General features: G+C 37.9%; 1 protein-coding gene across 1 annotated transcript in view; it reads right to left on the bottom strand.

Moving 5' to 3' along the window:
• Positions 1–5780: 5780 nt before the first annotated feature.
• The window catches only part of ChT (choline transporter), a 123670-nt gene continuing 112837 nt past the window's right edge, over positions 5781–16613 (bottom strand). Inside the window, exon 10 of the mRNA XM_065225345.1 lies at positions 5781–7628. Coding sequence (XP_065081417.1) covers positions 7368–7628 — 261 coding nt within the window. The 3' untranslated portion in view covers positions 5781–7367. The remainder of the gene's footprint in view (positions 7629–16613) is intronic.

Below are 16613 nucleotides of genomic sequence, written 5' to 3'. Positions count from 1 at the left end.
GACTTTTAGTCTAAAGTTTCAATTTCAGGCTCAAAACATATCATTCCACCTAAATCTGCATTCTGGACCACTGTGCAATGTACAGAGTTGGTTACCCCGAAAAAAAAAACTAAGTGTGCTGTGCTCGTGAACGGACGTGATTTATTCTCACGTCAAATATTTATATTTTTTAAATTTCTTATCCAAAAAGCGTGATGAGAATTCGTCGTTATTGTTGATGATTCTGGAGTGGACTAGTTGATCGTTTAAGTCATAGTGTGATTTATTGGGATTTCGCGAAAATAGACAATAGGACAAGCGCAGCTGGCCGGGTGGCGGAGCGCTACTAATTTAATGGTGGAAGGTTAGGGTAGACAAAGAGGAAAAATAAAAACATGTCTTTGGTGTGAGGAGAGATTTCCTAGAAACAAGTGGGGATAGGGAGAAAGTGGTGAAAACAGAAGTATTAGATTTATTAGAAGAATAGTGGATGAAGAGGATAATGGAAATAATACGCTATCGATATTGTTTTGAAGAGGAAGAATGATTCAGCGAAAAATTAACAGTGAATCTTCCGGATATTAGTGCATGGTGGCCGGAGAAAAATGTTTAAGGTAGCTGTTTAGATCACCGTGAGCACTTGGTGGTATTACGGGGCAGAGTTTGGTGAGATCAATCTGATTATAAATCTATTATAAATCATTTTTCCATATACTACTAAATACATGTCAGATTTGGAAACTTCTCGTTTCAAAATCTGAAAGTGTGTTTGCAGTACCATTATCAATATGATAACGGTAGTGTTTACATGCGGGGCTTATTGTAAGTGAAAGTAACCTCGGAATGGGCGTGACTCTCCAGATATTCTGAAATGGGTTGCTGGATCTGCAATAGAGCTATCACCTTCTAACTCCCGGACTAAAGCTGTCTACAATGACCATAAATGTGACATTGTAGAGAGAGTTCTTCCATAATAACACTGCGGGCCAGTGGGGGTTAGATGGAATGCACGCACGCACACACACTCACTTGTCTGTGTGTTTTCCGTATAAAAACTCTTTCGGTTGTGTGATACTTGAAAAATGAAGATTTTTAGCGGTTATCTCAATGAATTGATAAAGTTTGCGAATAGTTCTGGTGTCAAGGGGTACTCAACTTTGCACATCTCAATCTGAGCCGAGTATTTATCTATGCCGAGGCTGTGCCCAGCGTTGTGCTGAATGTGCCAAAGTGTAGCAATCAAGCTGTCAGTCTCAGTAACCCATGAGTTTGGCAACCCTGCAGTTATAACTTTTGAGATTATTTGTTAACCTTGTCAAGTTCTCACGGATGATTATACGAGTTATTTTTATATACTTGGTTCAACGATGCCAAACGAATGAGAAGATTGACAAGCGCTAGATCGTCGGCCACTGCTGGAACTGTTAGCCAGTATACGATGACCGTTGCCAACCTCGAAATTCTGCCCCTACACGAGAAGGAGAAGGGTGACTGATGGTAGAAGTTGTCTACCCATGAGAAGAAAGTTCTGTACCGGGTGTCATTCTGGTAGACGTTCACCGAATCCTGTATCATAAGTACTACAAGTACCGGAAAATGGAAGATGTGCCTCTACATTACCATCATGCTACTCGGGCAATCAGGAAGGATTCGACCAAAAATTCCCACCGGCAATAGTAGAAGCAGCAATACTCCTTCCGTAGCTTCCTAATGCCAGCTGTCGCTGTTGAGTACTGAATTCTTCTAACTCAGCTGTACAATTTTGGTGAGATAGTCAAACGACTGCGATTTTCCATGACTTTCAACTTTTGAACAACTTAAACAGGAGGTCCAAACCGCTGAGATTGATCATTAACGAATTTAAAATTTACTAGTATTGCTCTTCTTCGTCTTTCTGATGGCTCTCAACTTCTTACTTTAAATCCCTTGATCCACATCTTCCATCGACTAATATCCAACAGCATCCAAATGCTGGTCCAGGATCTTGATACCGCTTTGTCTCTGCTTTTTATTCATTCATATTTTTAGTCCTTGCTTGGTCTTGCCGGAATTGCATATTTATAGCCCTGAAAGTACTGGCGGTTCCGCTTGCGTTTATTAATACCACGGTTCCGATGGGCTTCGTTACCTCCGGTGTGGTTACCTTTGCAGTTCTGCAAGTAGAATCCTTCTTAAAGTTGTTAATACGGGATCCACTAACTCCACCAGCCTTCACAGTCAATCTAAACTCCGAGATGGCTCAGTCAGTGGACCATCAATCGACTGACTTTGACTAATATGTTTGGGTTTCCCGCAAAACATAAATCCTTTCGAAACTATGGACATCCGACAAATACCCTGTAGACAATTGTGTAATATTTTATTATGATTTAGGATAACCTTGATAAATTGACAACACCTCCCCCTTACTTTGAAGTAAGCAAAGTAGTAAACATTAGCAACGCTTGGCAAAATGTCAACACAAAGCAGTGATGCTGTTTTATATTATATTCTGTGCCATACTTGTCATCGTGTTCCCTAACGTGCCGATTAGTGGGCTACGATGTGCTTCGGCACACTGTGCAGAGTAGATTACCCCTTGTCTGGTGTCGTGTTTTCCCTCCGGTGTTTTGAACAACATCGATCACTGGTAGAAGTGCTATAATCAGAACATACTAAAGAAAAAAGTTCAAAACCAAGCAAGGACGATCTACGGAAGAAAATTGCCGCGTGAAGCACGGAATATACGAAGCGTTAGAGAAAAGGTACAAGGGATTCCAAAAGAAGCAGTCAACGGCGGCAGAAGAGCAGAATATGGTGAGAGCTGTCCAATTATTCTTTACAAATTAAATATCAAAATTAAACAAAATTCGGACCACGTTTGAAAAGAATATTTTCGAAAGTGGAAGTGTGTATGTATAACCAATGTCCATTTGATAATGGTGATGCATACATGCGGGGCTTATCGTGAGTGAAAGTGACCACGGAATGGGCGTGACTCTCCAGACATTCTGAAATGGGTTGCTGGATCTGCAATAGAGCTATCACCTTCTAACTCTCGGATTAAAGCAGTCTACAATGACCAGAGATCTTACATAATATCACTGTTGACCAGTGGGGGTTAGAGGAAATACACACACATATACATATTGGTTCGTTTCGTTGTTACAGTTTCTAGTATTGCGAGGGTCTAATCCAGGGTGCTGTATCTAATAATCGGTTTGCTATTGTCTTTGTACGTTGACGTGTGAACACTAGAGTGATGCAAAATTTGAAATTTTCGCTCCACAATACTTAAACTGACTAACCTCTCAAAATTTGAACCCATTTGGTGAGAAACTGAGATGGCACAAACCATTTGAAGTTTGTATGGGAATTACTATGGTAAAACCAAGATTTTTGGTCATGTCTATCTAATAATTCACCATATCGGTCTGCTTCAAAAACTTTCAACTGTACTTGTAGGAAATTTTCCCAGATACAACTTTGCCCCAGACCACTTTTTGATTAAATGCAAGGATAGAAAGTTATTAATGGTTCAATGCACTGATGTCTTATGATCATGCTCAATCAACTGCTCAGCAGGCAACATTGGTGTTTCTGGGGCGTTGAATAGGACACAAAAATCATGGCTACTATGTCACACTGCAAAATACAGTGTTGCCTACAGAGCAGCTGCTTGATCATGTCATAACTTTACCAATATCTTAAATAAATAATAAATTTTTCCTGTCTCGTTTTACATAGAAACAATCTTGAGCAAAGTTGTAGCTGAGAAAATTTTCTTTAAGATATGGCTATCGAACGGTTTCGCAGCTATATATGGAAAAAGACTAGAAGGCAATGAACTAAAACTTGAGATTTCCCATAGTAATTTACATGTAAACTTCAAATGGCTTGTGCGAAGTCTGTTTCTAACCAAATGAGTTGTAACTTTGGGAGGCTAATCAGGACCCGATTTGAAACCATTTAAGCACTGTGGAGCTAAAAAGTCAAATTTTGCATCAGTCTAGTGAACACACATATGTTGTTCACGATTTGATATTTGCACGTGAGTCTAAAAACCAAAGCAACCCGCAACATTTCTTCTCCTTTTTTCTTCTTTCACCGATGGACATCGATTGCCATCCATTGGAGGAAGGCAGCTTCCACACATGGGCCGGGACCAACGACTTTTTTTCCCTTCCGAAGGGAGACGTGACCAGAGATTTTTATGCCTCTGGAAAATCCCACCGACCTCGGCACCCATACCCATTGGGGTGAGAAAGTACACAGATAAAAATTCTGAATTTTAATTGTGATGTAAACATTCATTCACGTAGCCTTGTATTTCATTTCACGCAACCGAGCAACTTGCAAACAATGTTGTTTACAAATATGGGCTTTTGTATACAATATTTGCTACAAGGCATGAAATGTGTCAGAACTTTACATGATATATAATATAAACGTATATGATATGTGACGCTCCATTTATGTGCATCATATTGAACAGAAATTTACACTACTTTTTCGAACTGTGTAGTCACGTTTGCCACTACACAATCGACGCCGGCACCCATAATATTTGCATCAATACTTTTGAGTAGTGACAATATTTTTGTTCATGTGGTGCCTGCTTATTCCTCATCGGTGTTGACAACAGCAGCTGAGCAGGGTGTGGCAGACCTTTCTGATAGCTTACACGGTAATCCTAAAATACCCAATCTTGACTACAAAGCAAGTATTTTTTAAGGGAAACTGGGACTACCCATAAATGAGTACAATTTTACCTATTTATGAGTAATTACAACTAAAAAAATGAGTAGTAATTATTGATTTATGAGCAACAAATACTCATAAATGGGTAAAATGTTTACTCATTTAATGGGTAGTTCAAGCTTCCCTCAAAATGCTTGCTTTGTAGTCAATATTGAGTCTTTTATAGTCATTATTGGGTATTTTGCGGTTACCGTGTAGGGTGAATGTCTATGGAAGCTTTACCTTAAAATTTAAGAGCACACATGTAAACTCCCACTAAACATACAATAATAAAACCGGAACTCCACGTTTGCCGTAGTGCAGCAAACAAGGGGTTGCATTTTCATTGTATGTTTTGTGGGTGCTAACATGTGTGTTCTTGAAGTTTTAAGATAGTGTGCGTTAAATCCAGCGATTTTTGTATACGAGAAAAGATAGGACCCCTTTGTTTATGTAGATACCGTAAGGTACTGTAACAAATTTGTTACCTCTAAAAATAGTTCCAAAAAATAACTGTTTTTTGAGCTAAACTCGTAACAATACCTTATGATATCAAAATATGAACATATGAACGATTGTATGAAAACAGTCATTTCGGTTTTGGTTCCATAATGTGGTCCCAGGCATCGCTGTAAGACTGAAAATCGTAGCGGCATTTCTCGCTAATGTCGCTTATAACATCGGAAGTCGCAAGTCCAACTAGCGCACTTCGGTTTACTGCTGGTGCCACTATTTCATATCACTATAAGGCTTCCGTTGAGATTAACTTTAAGTGTTGGTGTGCTAAATTGGGTAGCTCTAAGTATACGTGTAAGAAAATGATCGTATGTTAACGTGCTCCTAGCACAGTGAATGCGACGGCATCTGGACAAAAGGTTTTATTATTTATTATTATTATTTGCAACCCATTAAAACTTGAGACATTCTGGAATGGATATCCAAGCTTCTTGCAATAACTACTGTCAGAATAATATAAGTTATGTTGAGAGAACTTAACATAAAAGGATATTAGTTTTCTAAAAAAATTTCAAAATTCAAACTAACCAATTTCCATCAGTTTCTTAATCCTGCGAAGAAAAAGGAACAAAATTTTAACAATCAATCATGAAAATCAAACACAAATGAACTGCATAGAACAACAACCTTCGCACACAGTCATGAAGCATAAAGTGAAGGCATAATAAATGATTGTAAAATTTCTTCCGTTCACGTTGACCGTATTTTTTTTTGCTGTATGTCTATTTTTTTTACGTTAGGAAGGACACCATTATTGATATGTATTAGGTTTGCTTCGCCAGGTTTCTTCTGATATGTATGAATCGTAATTGCCTGTGTTTCGTTACTTTGACTAAAGTTCAGTATTGGTTTGCTTTTGAATGTAACATCTACGGTCAATTATGTAATTTCATTTACTATACAATAAAATTATTTCTAGTGCTCTGTCATAGTTTATTTGTTTATTCGATAGTCAGTTCTATTTATTTTTATATTCCTTCTTACAAGCAATACACGTATTATCGATCTCTTGTTTTTGCTTATGAGTTTGAAAAAAGAACCTGTGTAGGAAAAATAAAATCGAGTAAACAAATATAAACAAGCAAACTTAATCATACACCCGTACAACAAATACATTTCACACATCTCTGTTTTAGTCACACCTCAGATTCAACAAATGGCTAATAACTCTTTTTCATTGACTATTCTTCTAGCACCTTTGACTGATTTTTTGAGATATATTTCATCTGATGGGTTTCACCTTTTTCTTTATTTTGAAACATTCACCTATATTAGCATTGTTTGTATCATTCAAGCTTTTCTGAACTAAATTAAAAAAATAAACTATGAAAAAGTAACAACCGCAATATATACTTTCACTTTCCATTCAACATTTGAGGGAAACTTGCAAGCTGTTTGACAGTTTGTAGTGGAAAAACGATAATACTTTTAATTCCTTTACTAAACAATATATTTGTACAATTGGTTACGTTGTTCCTGGCATTAAAAAGTAACGACTTATATCAACAAAACCCCTTTTATAATAGTTTCCTCAATGTTCCTCCCTTAACTGTATCGTTCTCATTCATCATACATAGATACAATTAACATAAGTTAATAGAAAACAAAATGTTGATTCTCTTACATGCTACTAAAATTGCTGCGTTTCGCTGATTTGATCCTTATCGCAAGTTAAAACTCTCGGAAACTCACACCCATTAAAGATAACATTTTAACCTCAAACCTGCAAGTCTGATTATGTATTTCAAGAACGATTTCCGTCTGTTAATGCTTTGTTTTTTTAAGCCCCTAATTTGATATGTTTCAGTTGCAGTAGTCCAGAAACTAAACACTAAAAACATTAATCTCAGTTTGATATGTATCGTTTGCTGTTTTTTTTTTAATTATCCCAAATATTTATGCACATCTCCTTCACAAACTACCCTTCCTAAATCATAACGCAAAACCCATAACGGCGCGTGCAGCAGCGGAAACCTGTTCCAGTTTTTCTTGCTACCCTAATTTAGCATGCAGCTATAGGGAAAGAGAGTGCAGAACACAACCTAACCTCGAAAAAGCATGTGTATTCTTTCCCATAGATAATAGATGCCCCTTTTCTATGTACCACTACTGTGTAATACTGGTGCGAGCAGTCCTTACTGCTGCATCCGATTTCAAAATGCCGTATGGCCCTGGATCCCGGGTACCACGCTGCCATCGCTCTGAAATACTCCACCACCTCCACCGGCGCCGGAGAATTGCTGCTGCTGCTGCTGCTGCTGTAGCTTCTCCTGTTCCATTTGTCGCTTGGCTTCCACCACCGGTAAGTCATCGTCCGCCTCCAGGGCCGGGTTTATTCGACCGTTTCGTTCGTCCTTGCCGACCATGGTGGCTGCACCGTACATACGCGTCATTCCACCGGCCATTACCGATAGCTGTGGAATATAATAGATGGAAAATAGGGAAACAAAATTGTTAGGTTAGTTTTGCGGTTTCCCCTGTGTTCATATGCGAAGCAAGGTCAATATGTTTGAAAGAAAATTGTGATTACAGACTTAACATAATTTTTGTTTTGTAATATTTATACATTTTAACCCATTATGTCCTAGGGTATGAAATTTCATACACAAAACTATTTACTGTGCAATTTCAATATCTGACAGATTTGCGATAACACTACTGAATAAATTACTCCTCACTCGACTCCTCAAATGTCTATGTGTGTTAAGATATCTGTCATTTTTTGTCATTTTATCTGTATTTTGAACTGTGTAAAGTTAAGAAAAATGGAAGCGAAAAAGTAAACACCACAATTCTTTAAATTTAGTTTTAAAATAATTGCCAGCCCCGTAACGTGGGTAGATCACCTTTTCGTGGTACGTTACGGGATGTAAGATCTACCACCGATTCCTAGTCATAACTTCTTCAAACTAGGGGAACAGGATTTTTCAGTAATCAAAGGAACACATCTTAGTCCTTGTTACTTTTTATGCCTTGTTGATAGTGATAAGTCCTCGGGTTGCCTGGACCGAGGATGATCTTGAAACAAGGAAAAAATGAGTTAGTTAGTCTTCACCTATGTGATTCCTAATCTTCTAATCGTTGTTCCCTAGTTTGAAGTGGTTAAGACTAGGGTTCTGATGCATGGTCATTATCGGTGTCATAGCTTGTTTTTGTTGTTAAGGAATCCAATTTTGACTGACAAAGGGGCGCGCCTTTGGAGGGTGTTCCAACTCCGAAGGGTATAAATAGCGGAACCTTTCAGTTAGAATCGATTCCTTGCGATGAAGGCAAGAATGACAACTGTATCAAAACCGAATACTTCATCATTTCTCAATAGTGATGGAGTAATACGACATGCACTAAACTAAGGACACGGGAAATACTACAATAGATCAAATTACTGGTCGCAGTGGTGTTATGTCCCGAACAGAGGAAAAAAAAAAATAATTGCCAATTCCTCCATCTTGTGACAAAACACTACGATTGGTGTTAAAAAAAAGTTATATCTATCACAAATAGACCTAATTTACTATAGAGGAAGAATAGCGCTGGTGTTCCCTTTGTTCCGATGTTGAATAATACCGGGTACAGAACTGTCAAACCAAAGATGAATACCTACTAATAGCGAATTCGTTTATTGTCGGGGTTAACACCAGTTCCTACCCAGTGCGAAACCGAACTTTTTGTCAGTGTGAACCTCAACCTGAGCTAGGTTTTAAAAACAAACGAGCAAACTGACGTTTGTCAGAAAACAAGCAGACCCAATCTTGATACCCGATCCAGGTTGGAACTGAATAATGAACGAATTCGCTATAAGATGAAACTGTCGGAAGAAAAACTTTCTGTTTTAGTGTCCTCTTTCACGGTCCCTTTCATCCAATGAATACCCCCCGTATGCAAGGTAATTTTGTGGTTTAGATGCACCCTCGGTAGAGAAAAAATTTTGCGCACTTTTTTATCAAAACAATCACACCAAAATCAGAGATGTCCCATTTTTGAATTACTCGATTAACAACATTCGCTGTGCTGTCATTTTTCCACCAATGAGAGTGTAGCACATGTTTGAAACGATCGGTGATGATCCTCTGAAGAAGTTATTGAGAAATCCAACTTAAACTCCTGCGCGCCTGGTGGCAGGAATAAGCACTAACCGACGGTGATAAGTCTGTGACAACCCTTGACAATTTCATTGATTGTTTGCAAAATTGTTTAATTTCAATGTAATTTCATGCAAATTTCTTGTCAGCATGGATGAACCTTGTACAAAATACATAACATTATTTTGTAATGCATTGTTCCTAAATAAAAAGCTACTTCAAGACAGTTAAATTACAGAAAACATGTTAAGGTTTGAAATCATCTGCCGATTGAACAGCAGACAAAGTTGGCCGACTAAATCCATCGACGAAAAACTATTAAATAGGCCGATTGCTCGGTGTAGCACCAGACGAAAAACGATTTAATCTGCTGATTAATACACCGACTGAAATTAATTTTTAAGTGGCAATAGATTTAGTCGGTGGACGAATCGGGTGATCTGGATGATGTTTGTTTATTTGGAAGATATTTTCGAAACAAAGCACGATAAAATTCAGAATTATATACCATTATTACGAGTACTACTTTTTTGCTCGGATCATGTTTTGACTCCCACAGAAACTCGCTAGAATAAATACAAAATAATAGTTTTTTGGTTGAAATTTCAAAAATGTATTCAGTTTGACACATTATTTCGGACTTATCACCGCTGCGATTGCAGCGCCACGGTGGCCGAGTGAAACTTGGATTTGTCAATTGCTTATATCGCCATGATATCAAGAGCAAATTTTCATTATGTCGTAAGTAACATTCGCACCAATCCGAGAAAAATAAAGTTTTGTTTTGATGATTGAAAAGTTATTCCTATTTCCAAGTAAACACATATAATCTCATAGTGATAGCAATGTTTAACATATTTAGCAGGGTTTTAATCATACAAATGCAAATCGCTAGCTTTCATGCTAAAAAATACTGGTTTTTGAGTCAAAAGTTATTATACGTCGTTTGGTGGCCCCTATTGTTACTTAAGTCAAAGTGTATTTACCAGGATATTCGGGAGAATTATCAATTACGTCTTCTTACCTGCAGCCCATTCATCATTTTAGGACTACCGAAATCATCTTAGCAACAAAAAGTTCGATTTATTCACCTTAATAATGAGAAAGCGAAACGACGAACGTACACTTTTCACGGGTTTCTCAGCGCTGTTACTTAAGTCAAACGGCATCTCCATAGAAATTGGGTGACTTAAGTAACATCGAAAACTATTTTTATCGGAAGGTGATTACGTCAAAAAGCAATTTGACTGGCAAATAAATTTAAAAATGGGATTTGATCCTATATTCGGACAGTATATAGTGTAATAGCAGGAGAATCGATTGACACTGATAGCTCGACTTTGTTTACCTTTGTTACATTCGACGTAATGAAAATTTGCTCTTGATATAACCGATTACAAATATTTTACTTTTCGGTTCGTTAATCGATTAATCGATTATTCGAATGTAAATCGGCCATCACTAGATGAATGTGAAACGTCATTTCAAATATAAGGACCATACATAAATAATAATACAATTTGAAAGGGACCGGGGTGAATAACAAATCACGTCCCCACGGTAACTGAAATAAACACGAGTGTTCACCGGTCAAACTGCATAGTTTTTTCTCGCTTTGACAGTTGTGTCCCTATTAGATGTTAGGAAAAGATGTTTCGACAGCAACGGCAGCGCTATTCTTCCTCTATAGTTTATTAGCTCTGTTCTATCACAACATCCGACAAAATATGTGACACAATATAAAAATTTTTGTTTGCATTTGAGTGTATGAAAATTCATACCGTGGGGTGATACGGTATTTTTTTTTTTCTCCATAGGAAATATCCACTTTCCGATAATCCTCAGGAGCTGTACAATATTCGGATCGATTAAATCGAAGATTCTTTCGAAAATCTAGTCTCAACGGAAAATCAAATCGAGTTTGTCATTGTGCCTCCAAACGGTGGAGGAGGTAGTGACGTGGATGACGGAAATAGCGATGCGGAGGAGCGCCCTTCCGACTTTGACGAACGTATGAATGTTGAGTGCAACTTGGAAAGTGATGAAAAGGAAGAATGTCCCCAAAACAGTACACGCTATTTCAAAACTACCCAAATTTGGGTAAAATCCACCCAGATCGGTCAAAACTGAACCTACCCAAAAATGGGTAAACTATGTTGGGAGTGACAAGTTGACAAATGGACAACATCTACATGAATTCGATCGACTTTGTTCATTTGTCAACTTGTCACTCACAACATAGTTTACCCATTTTTGGGTAAGTTCAGTTTTGACCGATCTGGGTGGATTCTACCCAAATTTGGGTACTAACGAAATAGCGTGTAGCATGAGCTCGAGCAAGAGGCGGAAGACAGCGTTGCCAGATATACCGATTTATCGGTATTTATACCGATTTCCAAACTAGATACCGATATACAGATAAGGTTCTTTAGAATACCGATTTTTAAGAATTTATACCGATTTATACCGTTTTTTTTTTTAATAATCAAAATTATTATTGCCTGCCCACGTTTGAATTTTGGAGAAAATTCTAAAAAATCATCTCTAAAGATGCCTTATGATTGATACTTTTTCGACTAATGTTTGCATTTCCTCCTTTTGATTGGCTACCCATCAATCGATGGCTCTTTCCGGTAATTCCTAGGGAACCGAGAAATATTTTTTAAACATTATTTAATTTTCGGACGTTTTTATTCATTTTTGTTTAACTTACTGAATTTCAATGAAATTGCAGAAATTATAAAGGAGTTCCGAGAAACTCAGGCAAATTCCGAAAACATCACCAATGTCCTGAGGGACTCATGCAAATTTAGGAAACGTAAGGGAAGTTACATGATCATTAGATTATTGTGAGAACATTTTATGGGAAGTTCTATGTTTTTTAATGGCAGTGTCGATAATTTTTAAAAATAAAAAAAAAATCAGGAAGATCAGAGAGTTTCAATGATGATGTTACAATAAATTTAAAAATGTGAGAGCACTTAAGAGATTTCGTAATCTTCAAGAAAGTCCAAAGACCTTGAAAAATGATTAGAGATATTCCGGTTTGCCCATTAGAATCAGGGAAATTCCCAGCACTTCGAGGATGACCAGAGAACTCCAAAACAGCTCCTAATTTCAGGAAAATTACAAGAACTTTTGAGGAATTTCAAGGAATTGTGGAATATTTCTAAGCGCATTTCAGGAATGTTTCGAAAAATACAAGGAAATTGCGAAGTCTTCAGGGATGTTAGAACATCCCCCAGGAAACTCTTTCTTCCAGAATTATGTCTTTGTTTCTTTCGACTGTTCCGTAAGCGGGCTTCCGACTTTCTTCAAATGTTTCTTCCAGTCTACCTTAGGAAGTTTCTGCCAGCGTCTCCAGGATGTTTAATTTATTCTCCCATAAGCCAAAGGTTTTTTTTTTTTTTGTTCGACTTCTATTGAAAGGTTTTCCCGAGCTTCTTCTGCCTTTTCCTGGAAATAGCTACTTCTGGAAATCTACTTTGCGTTAGCGTTAGCGTTGTTATGATATACTTCGTAGATTGGATACTAGCGACACTCACGTCTCTTCTGAAATTCTCAGTAAGACTACTTTCAGGAATAATGCTGGGGAGTAAACATTGGTTCCAATCTAAACAAGAGTAACAGAAGCATGACTGTCGCTATTCCCGGCCACGCCCATCTTTACCATAACTAGGGATAGGGAAGGAAATGTTGATGTAGTACTTACTTAACGAGAGGCCACCGACTTAGCGACACCCTCATAAGTGCTACGGAGTTGGAGGGTTGGGTAGGGTATTCGGTTAGGATTCACCTCAAGTTGGCGATGCAACCAAAAGTATGTATTGTTTATTTGTTGTTTATTTAATCTCTCGATAGCCGGCTATCGAAAGAACATATTAATTTTGTTTAGTGATAATGAATTTTAAGAGTCACGACGGAGAGCTTGGGATTAAACCCATGATTTTCTGCTCAGTAAGCAAAAACGATCCCTCCAGGGTCATCGAGCATCTCAGAACCATAACGCTTCGCGACAATGCAGGACTACGTTTTCGCTTGATATGCAAATAGTTTCCAAGATTAATGTTCAATATCAAATATACAAATGATGGTGGCGATTTATTGTGCTGTGGAAGAGCTTGAAATTAAATCCATGATTTTTTGCTCAGTAAGCAAAATCGATCCCTCCAGGGTCATTAAGCATCTCATGATCCACAGCGCTTCGCGTCAAAGTCCGAATATATGAATGAACTATCTATTATTGAATAACTATTATTTACGATAATTACATGAAAGAAATAAAATATAAACTACAAACAAAACGTGACTACTAAAATCTCAAAAAGATATTCTCACAAATATATTTCATGCAACCAGGAATCTCAAAACCATTAGACCCTATAATGATACTCTGCACATGTTAGACACAAGAATAGGGCAAAAAGCAAACGTCCGACTCACAAAACCTGCCAAATCCACTTGCAGTCACAATCAACGGTTCTACGAATCGCGAGCGCTCACGAATCATAAAACCACTGACTGCGACATTCTGAAAGCGAAATTGGCAGGCTCTATGCGTCAAACTCCCGCCCTCCAATCTCCTCCTGCATCCAACAACACAAATCTCCACTACAACACCTAACGAATAAAACTCCGAAAATCACTTTTTCTGCCTATCTTTCTATTAGGCCTGCGGACATGCGTTAGCTTCGAAACTTCTAACCAAACTAGGAAAATTTTCAGATCACAAAAAAAAACTTTTAAACGTAATTACAAAATAAATATTGATTATTTTACGCAAAAACGAGCACTTTTGTATCGTATGCTAAAAATAAAGTATTAATATAATTAAATGAAAAATTTACTAGAAAATCATTACTTTATTGGTGAGAAGTTTCTAATAAGCCCTCCCAGTTCCTCCGTATACAGAACAAATCTGATACTATAATCAGAATTGCTCAGTCTGCATGAAGCAGCCCATTTCATCAAGGAAGTTCTATTAACAACCAAGAATTAATCGTTTGAGGCATACTGAAGCATTAAGAAGGTGATATGTGTCACTATAGGAAATCATCATCGTTGCAAATATAAAGAAATTAAACATAACCCTTTGCTTCAGTATCGTCAACCTCCATGTCCATGGGGAGGGACTGTAACCGACGATCTTTCAAATCCGAAAACTAAAAACTACGAAAAAGTACTTAGGCCTTCATTAAGTTCCACTTTCACGCGACGTTCAATGACAGGGTCCTAAATATCCAGGATTACATCTGAAAATCCAAATCTGGCCAACGCCCACCTAAACCTGTTCTAGTTTACCTGAAATGACTAACGAATGGAAGACTTTGACTACCCAGCCATGCAATAGTCTCATCCGTGCCTTATGGCAACTTGATGATTCTATTGCGCTCATCTTTTGGCACCACCCAGGGGAGACTTGGTCCTGTACCCAATGCTTAACTTATCTCCATTCCACTCAGCTACTCGCAATTTCTTGTGATATAGTGGGCGGAATATTATTATATGAGACAATTCAATGCAGACGTCTTTCCAAATTTGGCAAATCGACAGGTAATCGGTGAGTTACCACGATAGTTGCTATTCAACAACTCGACAACGTCCCATCGTCAACGCATGCTATGAGAATTTCCCATTGCAGACGCCAACGAAATGACGTCATCGAGCTATCGATCAACTACCCTGGTTATCGCCTGGTACCTTATAGCACGATGCTAGGAGGCGAACCGGAAGAATCGATGAGCTACCTCTCCCCCCTACTTCTGGAAATCTACTTTGGGTTTCCGAAACTTTTCTGGCTTCCTTTGCATGTGACATCCGATTTTTTTTCCCGTTAGTTTATGTAAGTTTTCGGCACAAGTTTCTCAATTCGAGTCTTGGACGTTTCCTGGATGTTTTTTCCAGCTTTTGTCGAACTTCATCCAAGAGAGCTTCTTTCGTGTTTCTTTGGATGTTTTTTCAGCTCTATTCAGAAGCTAATTCAAACATTCCCCGGAGTTTTCTTGCAGAATTTTCCAATCATAGTTCAAAAGCTTAAATTTTTGCTTTGATTAACGACTTTCTCAGTCTTAAACACTGCAACGACTACGATGTAATCTGCCGGACATTTCGGCCATGGGTTATAGCTTTTTTTAAGGGAAAATATTGTTTTTCGTTATTGTCTATAGTTTAGTTGTTGTTGTGGCTGATTTTCCACATTTAATGATATTTAATTGAAAAAACTACTTGGTGACAATTTCGATCACCATTTGAGGACAACGATAATTTAAGAAATTAAATTAAAAAAATAAAGAGTGTTTTAACACTGAGAAAGCCGTTAAACAAATCAATTCCTCTCAAGTCCCAGTCATCACTATTGTTAAAAATTTTGCTTTTAAAAATTGCATACATACACTCATAAAATTTGACACATTTTTATTGGCGAATTTCCATGACAAATTCCACATGATTTTTATGTGTCATCACATAAACAGAATCCACTCAGAAGTACACATGAAATGTATGAGTCAAATGAATAGTATGTGTGGTTACTCATGAATTTTATATGGACAAATAAGAAGTATGTGTCCGATCCATATATATATATAATTTGTTTATCACATTGCAAAAATTCATGTGTAGGACACATAAGAATAATCATTGAATTTTTATTAGTGTATAAGATTAATTAAATAGTAAATACCGATAAATACCGATTTTTTAATACCTTCGATACCGATAAGCTTTAATGACGAGGCTCGGTAGCTCAGTGGTTACCGTTTCTGCTTACTGAGCAGAAGGTCGGGAGTTCAATCCCAGGCCCGTCCCCTTCCTTGCAATTTTTCACTTTGCCTTATTCTATACCCACTAGATTTTAATGAAAACAAATTCTTCTTTAACACCGTTCGCATCACTTACCACAGTGTGGGCCCTGATCTAAAAATAGAAATTGGATGAGTGCGCGCGCGCGCGTGTGTGTGTGTGTGTGTGTGTGTGTGTGTGTGTGTGTGTGTGTGTGTGTGTGTGTGTGTGTGTGTGTGTGTGTGTGTGTGTGTGTGTGTGTGTGTGTTTGTGTATTATAATCGCTCTACCAAAAACGATCCCTGCGTGTGCGTGCAACCTTTCCCCACATCCAACATCCCAGTGATTTCTCGTGGAAGCGCAGAGGATTACTCGGTTTCCTTCACAGCGAGTACCACGTCAACACATTCCTTCCCATTCCCTAGTTGACCTGTATTCGGACACGGCCGGCGCTGGTATTGCTAAATATTAGATCTCCAGTTCTTACACATTGAGGATGAATGTTAGTCCCAAAACATCATCTGTTGGTTCTCTGTGTAA

The sequence above is a fragment of the Ochlerotatus camptorhynchus genome, unplaced genomic scaffold, assembly GCF_037179485.1.
Source record: "Ochlerotatus camptorhynchus isolate MF236.1 unplaced genomic scaffold, CSIRO-AGI_Acam_v1.1 ptg000228l, whole genome shotgun sequence".
Taxonomy (NCBI): Eukaryota; Metazoa; Arthropoda; class Insecta; order Diptera; family Culicidae; genus Ochlerotatus; species Ochlerotatus camptorhynchus.
This window is presented reverse-complemented; position numbering and strand designations above follow the sequence as displayed.